This window comes from Arachis hypogaea, chromosome 3 (genome assembly GCF_003086295.3).
Source record: "Arachis hypogaea cultivar Tifrunner chromosome 3, arahy.Tifrunner.gnm2.J5K5, whole genome shotgun sequence".
NCBI classification, from domain to species: domain Eukaryota; kingdom Viridiplantae; phylum Streptophyta; class Magnoliopsida; order Fabales; family Fabaceae; genus Arachis; species Arachis hypogaea.
The window spans coordinates 48,696,859-48,705,572 of NC_092038.1; the positions used below are offsets into that span (position 1 = coordinate 48,696,859).

Consider the following 8,714-nt stretch of genomic DNA (forward strand, 5'->3'; position numbering starts at 1 on the left):
TTTTAACATTTATCTATTTAGATTTGGTGTGATTTTACCCTGATCCCAGTTGAGAATTACGTTCAATCAAATAATAATGGTAAAAAACAAAAATGTCAAGTGAGTTTAATATATAGTAAAACATATATATACATAATAAGAAAAATAATTTTTTGTCAATAAATTATAACTCAAATGACATAGTCTTTTTATATTCATTTAGAGCGGAGATTTTATCTTTGATAAAAAAAACAATTTTTTATTCTTCTGGTTGTTTGTTCTCCTTTTTTTTCTCGATATATTTTTCGGGGCTACTAGAACTCCTCTTTAAACAGCATATGTTGGAAGAAGGTCAACGATAACCCACGAGTTAAGCGAAGGGGTAGGGAGTAAAAATAGGATTTTTAAATGATTATTATTTGCCGTATGAAAATATTTTGGTCCGAAGAAAGTGCAGCTTTGCAGGACTTTGTAGTTTATGTCACATCTATCCCTTTGGAAAATTAGAGGAAATATTCTTGAAGGTGCTTTTGAAATCGGAAAGGTTGCAAATTATTACATATATAATAAGATAAGAAGACGAGCCGAAAAAGTTCCTCCTTTTCCAAACTTATAACCATTAATGCATCAAAGTCAAGGAACGGAGGGTAGGCATGTCATTTTGCTTTGATAATTACATCGTAGACTTGGGGTTTCCCATTTAAATCAAATAATAATAATCAAAATCTTAATTAATTAAGTTGTTCAAATCTTTTGGTCTTTTCTTGCTTGCCAAACAACCACTGCATGCAAGTATCGAAAACTTCTCTCTTTCTATAAATATACACGCAGACACAATTAAAGAGTGCAAGTATTCCAAATTGCATATACCTACACAACTAATAAAAAAGAAATTAGAACCTAGATGGAGAAAAAATCAACCAACGAAAGAAGGTAGAAAAGCCTCTCCATTTTCTCTTGGTGCAGTTGAAGATTTTGAATATTAGAACTCTCTTTATTTTAATTTACATTCTCTCTTGAAAAGTCCAAAACCCCATTTTCCATTTCCACCTTACCACACACTATCTCTCTCGATCCTTCTTACCTAACACTCTCATATTCCCACCAAGTGCATCACCATATATATAAATATACACTAGTATCATATCATATCGATTCATTGATTGAAGAAAGAAGAAGAATGACATTCATGAAAGGAATATGGAAATCAATGTTGCCGGGATGTTACAAAGGAGAGTACCCATCAAGAAAGCCGAAGAGAGTGGTTTCGACGAAGCCAATATGTTCGCAGAGGATATCAGTGAGTGACTTGAGCTTCCCAAGCACAACATTCTCGGAGGATCTGTCGATGTCGCTGGCGGGAACAAACCTGCATGTCTTCACGCTGGCTGAGCTCAAGCTCATCACTCAGCATTTCTCGTCCAGTAACTTCCTTGGCGAAGGCGGGTTCGGACCGGTTCACAAGGGCTTCATTGATGATAAGCTTAGGCATGGCCTTAAGCCTCAGCCTGTTGCTGTTAAGCTCTTGGACTTGGATGGCTCCCAAGGCCATAAAGAGTGGTTGGTATGTATATATTAATATTCAATATTATATTAATTAAATAATATAATCAAGGGATCGGAAGTCGATTTTATACCTACCTTTGCAAATAAAATGTTATTGTATGCGGACAATACTGCCAAATTTTTTAATATAAAAGTGTAATTGATCCCATTATTATAAATATAATACCTTGGTGATTAATGATATAATAAGTGGTTAATTATGAATTTATGGTAATAATTAGTGTTTTTTGACTTGTGGGTTCTAAGTTCTAACCTTGCTTGTTTTGGTTTTAATTTGCAACAGACTGAAGTGGTTTTCCTGGGTCAACTAAGGCATCCACACCTTGTGAAGCTGATTGGATATTGCTGTGAAGAAGATCATAGGCTTTTGGTATATGAATACTTACCAAGAGGCAGCTTAGAAAATCAACTATTTAGAAGTAAGATATTAGCTAAATAATTAATTTTCTTTCAATAATAATCTTCATATTGGATTAATTAATTTACTTGTTTTTTTTTTCCAGGATTCTCAGCATCATTGCCCTGGTCAACAAGAATGAAAATTGCTGTTGGAGCTGCAAAGGGTTTAACCTTTCTCCATGAGGCAGAGAAGCAAGTCATCTATAGAGATTTCAAAGCTTCAAACATATTGTTAGACTCTGTAAGCATCAATAATATATAAATAATTTCTCTCTCTCTCTCTCTCTCTCGCCATTAGAATAATTATTTATTGAACTCATTCAATATATGAATTATGGTTTTAGGATTACAATGCAAAACTATCTGATTTTGGGTTAGCAAAGGATGGTCCTGAAGGAGATGACACCCACGTTTCAACTCGTGTTATGGGAACCCAAGGCTATGCTGCCCCGGAATATGTCATGACAGGTATATTTTATTTCTTATTCAATTCTAACTTTTTTTTATTTGCTGTGCTACAATTCTAAATATATATACATACTCCATTTTCATTATTTTGAATCATATATACATCCATACATATACTAATTTAGGCATTAACACTAGAATTGATGACGTAGATCAATATTATAAGTACAACCATGCTATATATGCTATATTATTAAAAAAACTAGATCTCATTCCTATAAAATATATATATAAATATAAAATATTTATTAAAATGGTATTTTTCAGTTTCTAGCGTTTGAATTCAAGAATTCTGTTGACCATATTAATTAATTAGTAATTACACATTTTTTACTATTACCTACGTTTAACTGATAAAAAGATAAATTTATACGTGTTTACTAATAGACTAGTTACATATAATTGTATTGTACTATATATACATAACAAAAATGTACACCAATTATTCTATTCGTTCTCATTTATCTATCATTCTATTAGATAAAATAGAATAAAATAAAGGAATACAAGTTTAGCAAATACCTATATATATAAAATCAAAATGAAATGGATATTGTCATCATTTTTATTTTGACAATAATACTCAATTTTTTAACATATTTAAACAAAAATATAATGAACAAATAACAAATAACATGTAAGAGAATGAAAATATTCATTCTCTAACTATAACCAGAAACATATTTATTTAGCTTTTATTACACCATTGATCATGCACCGCCACTTTACATTTGTCCACAAAAACAATCATAGGAGAAAAAACACCTTGACATTTCTAATGATAGTTAACTGCTAACACGGTTGTTGTCAATTTGTACCTAACTCAATTTTAATAATTATTAATTACCTCAGAATTAATTATAATTTATTATAGCATAGGTAACGAACAGTCTAACACATTAATGTTCATAATATCTTATATTTTTTGTTGTGTAGGTCACTTGACAGCAATGAGTGACGTGTACAGCTTTGGGGTAGTATTGTTAGAGCTTCTAACAGGAAGAAGATCAGTGGACAAGAGTAAGGTACCAAGGGAACAAAACCTTGTGGAATGGGCAAGGCCAATGCTCAATGACCCAAGAAAACTTGGAAGGATAATGGACCCTAAACTTGAAGGGCAGTACTCTGAAATGGGATCAAGAAAGGCTGCAGCATTGGCCTACCAATGCCTTAGCCATAGGCCCAGGAACAGGCCCACTATGAGTGCTGTTGTTAAGGTTCTTGATCCCCTTCAGGACTTTGATGATATTCCAATTGGGCCCTTTGTGTATACCGTTCCTAATGAAAGTAATAATAATAATAATAGTGGTGTTGAATCTTCTTTTTCTCCTTCTCCTTCTCCTAACAAGGAGAAGAAAAGTGGACATCATCATCATCATCGTCATAGGCGACCACATCCGCTTGCTAAATCACCTAAGTCACCAAGGCCACATTCACATTTAAATTCAGAGAATGAGAGACACCACACGAATAGAAGATCATCATCAAGTGAATCAGATTCTCCACCTTCGCATACATAGTTAGTATTTACCATGCGTGGCATATAATATAAATATCTTTATTGTACATGTATATAGATATTTTTCTCGCAACCATGTTTTTTTGTTTAATTTTGAATATACCGTGCGTGCCAACTGCTACCCTAACTGGCCAAGTGTAATGAGCAAGAGAGAAAAAGAGCATGCAAATGTGTAATAGTCATTGCAAGGAAAACATGTTTGAGTTTTTTTAATGGTTTTTTCATTATTCTTCTTCTATATATTTAATTTAGCTTTCTTATTATTAGCTTATATAGTAAGGAATTTTTTTATTTAAATATTAAATATATTATTTTCTAAAATGTGCGACATATAAAATATTTATGTTTTTTTTTGTCATTACATATCTCGGATATACAGAGTAAAAAATAAACAAATCACAAAATTTAAATACTATACCATCGATAAATATATTTTTTAACTGTTTATTTGGATACCTGTTATACGATTAAATTTTAATATAGGAAGTAAATGATATAAAAAAAATATATTCAATTAAATTTATAAGATTATTCAAAACTAAAATATAACGAAATAACAAAAATAGAAAAATATCGTCAATCCTAAACATACAAATACACTACATGTGATCATTCCAACTTCTCCTACATAAAAGAGTACATGTCATTATTTCACCCATCATCACTTCACCCTTTATTTCTATCATCTGCTATGTCACCTAAAGTAAACAAAGTTAGACCAATGTTGCTATAATAAGACACGAAATAAAAACATGATAAACAAAAGATAAACGAATTTACTCAAACTCATTAGAAGACGGAGAGGTAGAATTATCATCAGTATCACCATTCTCGTCATTCATATCGTCTTCTTCATTCAAATTTTGAAGTTAATGTACCGGGAGGTCGACTATGTCAACTTTTCATAAAAGTGAAGCAAGAATGTCTAGAATTTTAGTTTTAGTTATTAATCTAACAGAGTTTGATTCAAGATTTTGGAATGGCTCCTCTTACACATCGTCATTTTCTTTCGTCTCAATCATACTTCTTGGTTTGCATTTGGTCACAACTCTCCAATTAGACCTAGACTTTTTGGGGTATTGCATGTAATATACATGCCGTATATTTTGTGCTAGGATGAATGAATTAAATCTATCATACCTCCTAAAATGATTAACTTCGATTATCTTATAGTCTTTATGCATGCGAGTGTCTTGAGGCTGTGCGTGATCATACCATTCACAATTGAATATGACAATCCATTTGATTGTGGACTCAAACACTTAATTTCTAAATTTTTCTTCATCAACAACCCAAACCAGTCATATTCACCTTGTCCAGTATCGTCCTTCAGAAAAATTACCGTGTTGTACGTTGCTCTTCTTTAAACATGTTTTGGTGTATGAAATTTTATTCCATTAACCTTGATCATAGTCCAACTAGTTCATTGTCTATTAGGACCCTCAAATCATATTATGCAAGTGAGGACATGTTACACCATTTATTAGATCATTCACATGGGATTGAAACCATTGCTAAAATTTTTGCATTTTTTCTATTCCGTAGAACATCTCAAACACCCTCTAAATTTTATGGACTTCAAGACAATTAAGGAGAAGTATAAGTGGGTTAAGTTTAGTTTTGTGAAGTCCAACTACCTAGATTGTTTCTTTTTTTCGAGTATGCTAATTAACTTGATTGAATATAGACAAGGTAGGTTCAGACGAGCAATTACCACAGGAGTTAATATTACGGCCAAGTCTTGTGCGATTAAATTAGAAGCGAGGCTCAAAGGAGTAAGAACAAAAATAAGTGTGATTTTCTTCGATAAATACGCCTCACACACAGATCCTTTTATTCTGGCTTTATTTTTGATCGACCTCTTATAAACATCAATTTGAAGTTCAAATGGATACATCTGTTGATACTGCATCGGACCATACACACGTGCTTCGAATGCTAAGTGAATAGAGAAATATTGTATGACATTAAAAAAGACAGAAAAAAAGATTCTCTCTAATTTACACAGAATGATATTAAAGAATCCTATGGATAAATTTATTTTTATTTTTTTATTTTAATTAACTTAACCAATACTTTTCTTTTTATTAACAAAAAAATTTCAAAGAAAAAAAATTCTTTTATGGTGAGTCATTCTATCAACCAGCCAAAAAGTGAAGCGGGGTAGAATTTTTTATATCGCCTTCTAAGAAAGAAGAAGCAGACATGTCCATTTAATTTGTCATCCTACCTAATACATTATTTTATACAATGGCGAATTAATTTGTTTATATTGCATTGTTGATATTAGTGAACTTATCTTTTTTAAAAAATAATTAGTCAGTAATAAACTAATAAAACATTCAAATAATTTTTAACCTAATAATTAGATAAAGACAAAAAAAAAAAGAGGAAAAGGGAAAAAAGACAAAGTTGACTAAATATTGATTAAAGAGTTATTATCCTAAATTTTTTCTTTATAAAATGACGAGAAAAGCTTCACTCTTCTCCTTCTTTGAAAGATACCTAAATAATATTTCTCTTTTTCTGCAAGATTAAAATAAGCTATCTTTTAATCTGATAGACCAAAATATCATTCAACAATAATTATATTCATATAAAGTAATAATAATTATTTAGTTGATTCAAATTTCATTATTAATATAAAATATATATATATATATATTTATAATAATGTAATAAATTTTATTTATTCTGGTGCATAATATAAAACATTTTAATTGAAATGACTATAAAATATACAAAAATGGGTAAAATTATACGTTTAAACAATTTTCAAAAAGAAAAGACTAAATATGAAAGCTTATTAAGTTTTTGAACTTGTGAACAGGGAAAGATAAAAGTTACTTCTGTTTTATGCAAATTAATGTAAGATTATTGAAAACAATTTCTATGGTTTTAAATCAAACATAAAAATTATAAATGAAAAAAATGAGTTCAAAAGACAACATACAAATGATGAATATCAACTCGACCGAACCCTGCCTACATATCTAGTCCTCAATAATAATTGACAATTTCACTGTACTGAAACATTGTTATAAGAGAGCCTTCTAAATAACCCTTTTAAACTTTCACAATACAATTAAGGTTCTAGCATGGTGAAAGTATATTACCCTGCCTTTGTTTTTGAAAATAGGATATGAAAAGATATTGAGAACAAGATATAAGAGACAGAAATACAAAATTTTATGTTTTTGTATTCTGTTTGGTAATAAACTAGAATAAATTATAAAAATTTAATTTATTTTTATTTTTTTCATTCAAAATATTTGAGATGAAAAATATAATAATAAAAAAATATAATTATGAAAAATTAATAAGAATAATAAAAAAATAAAAAATAAAATGTATCTCTTATTAGTGTCTTTATATCCTTTTTATTAGGATAGATACAAAATACACTAATTCAGTGTCTCTAGATATATTATTTTTATCCATGTCTTTTCTGCTAAACACAATTTTATATTTTTGTATTTTTATTTCAATGTCCTGTTTATATAAATAAACACAGCTTTAAGGATTTTAAAGGATTTGGCTAAACAAAAGAACTAACTGAAAGGAAAATTATAATATACAGATGTTAAATTGGACGGATATAAAGAGATACGTGTTTATCTTAATTTACAATACCCTATGTTAGCCATTCTTTTAATAATTATACTATAGCATGCTGATTTTTTTTTAATCATATGAACCTAGTTTTTATCATAAGAACCAAAATTTTGGCCACGTCAACCGCAGATTATTTGCTTAATTTGATAAAATTTTTATTTTTTAAAAACAGTGTTTAAAAGATAATTTTTTAAAGTTTTAATACCTATGTTTGATAATTATATTGAAAATAAATTTTTAATAAACACAAATAATAATAATTACATTTGGTAAAATCATTTTTAAAATTTAAAAATATTATAATAAATATTAATATAAAAATTAAATTTAAATATTAATTAATGCATAAAATTATATTTTTTATTTTATATAAGTAAACTTTATATTTAAAAAGTTTTATATTAGGTGCTTTAAAAAATACATTTATTTTTTAAAAGCTGTAAGCAAAGCACAGATACATAACTTTTTATATTTATTAAATATAAAATAAAAAATTTATATTTTTAAAAAATATAAATATATTTTTAAAAATTTTATCAAATTAAGTGTACAACTTTATATGCAAATTTTTGTGTACTAAAACATCAAACGATTTTTACTTGTATAGATCATTGAGTCTCAACAATCTTTATCTTCCTTAAAACAAAATCTTATTATAGTCTAATGTTTTTTCAACAATTCACTAAAAAAATACGAGTCTGAAATTAATTACATAGGTATTTTAGTCACTTTAAAAATTAAAAATTATAATTTTTAATATAACTAAATAGTAGCCATTATTATAAAAAAGTATTTGAGTCTCTTAAAATGAATTATAAAAAATTATTTTAGTCTTTTAAAGTCGAAGTATAAGAGTATTTTTATTTTTTTAATTTATATTAAATTTTTTAAGTTTTAATATAATAAAAAAAATTTAATTAATATTATAAAAAAAATTTAGCCTTTTTTATGTTAATGATTAAAAGGGTATTATAGTACTCTAAATATGAACCACAAGAGTATTTTTATTTTTTTAAATCATATTCAAATTTTTATTTTTTAACATAAATCAAATAATGTGAATTAGTCCTATGATGGTATGTTATTTTATTTTTTTTTAAATTAACGTTCAAAGCTTATTTTGTTTTCTTGAACATCAATTATAAGATATTTTAGTCTTTTTAAAAAT

At 28.0% G+C, this 8,714-nt stretch overlaps 1 protein-coding gene across 1 annotated transcript; it reads left to right on the top strand.

Moving 5' to 3' along the window:
• Nucleotides 1-745: 745 nt before the first annotated feature.
• On the top strand, nt 746-4,144 carry LOC112790520 (serine/threonine-protein kinase RIPK). Its single transcript, XM_025832959.3, has 5 exons — nt 746-1,543; nt 1,829-1,964; nt 2,049-2,185; nt 2,289-2,412; nt 3,349-4,144. Exons 1-5 carry the CDS (start codon nt 1,160-1,162, stop codon nt 3,930-3,932), a joined length of 1,365 nt encoding a protein of 454 aa, XP_025688744.1. The 5' UTR covers nt 746-1,159; the 3' UTR covers nt 3,933-4,144.
• Nucleotides 4,145-8,714: the final 4,570 nt, after the last annotated feature.

What these genes read in the sequence shown, in the direction of transcription:
- LOC112790520 (XM_025832959.3), top strand. Translation starts at nt 1,160, where the DNA reads ATGACATTCATGAAAGGAATATGGAAATCAATGTTGCCGGGATGTTAC. An exon ending in CAAACATATTGTTAGACTCT is followed by an intron (nt 2,186 to 2,288) that starts GTAAGCATCAAT and finishes TTATGGTTTTAG; the next exon opens with GATTACAATGCAAAACTATC. An exon ending in CCCGGAATATGTCATGACAG is followed by an intron (nt 2,413 to 3,348) that starts GTATATTTTATT and finishes TTTGTTGTGTAG; the next exon opens with GTCACTTGACAGCAATGAGT.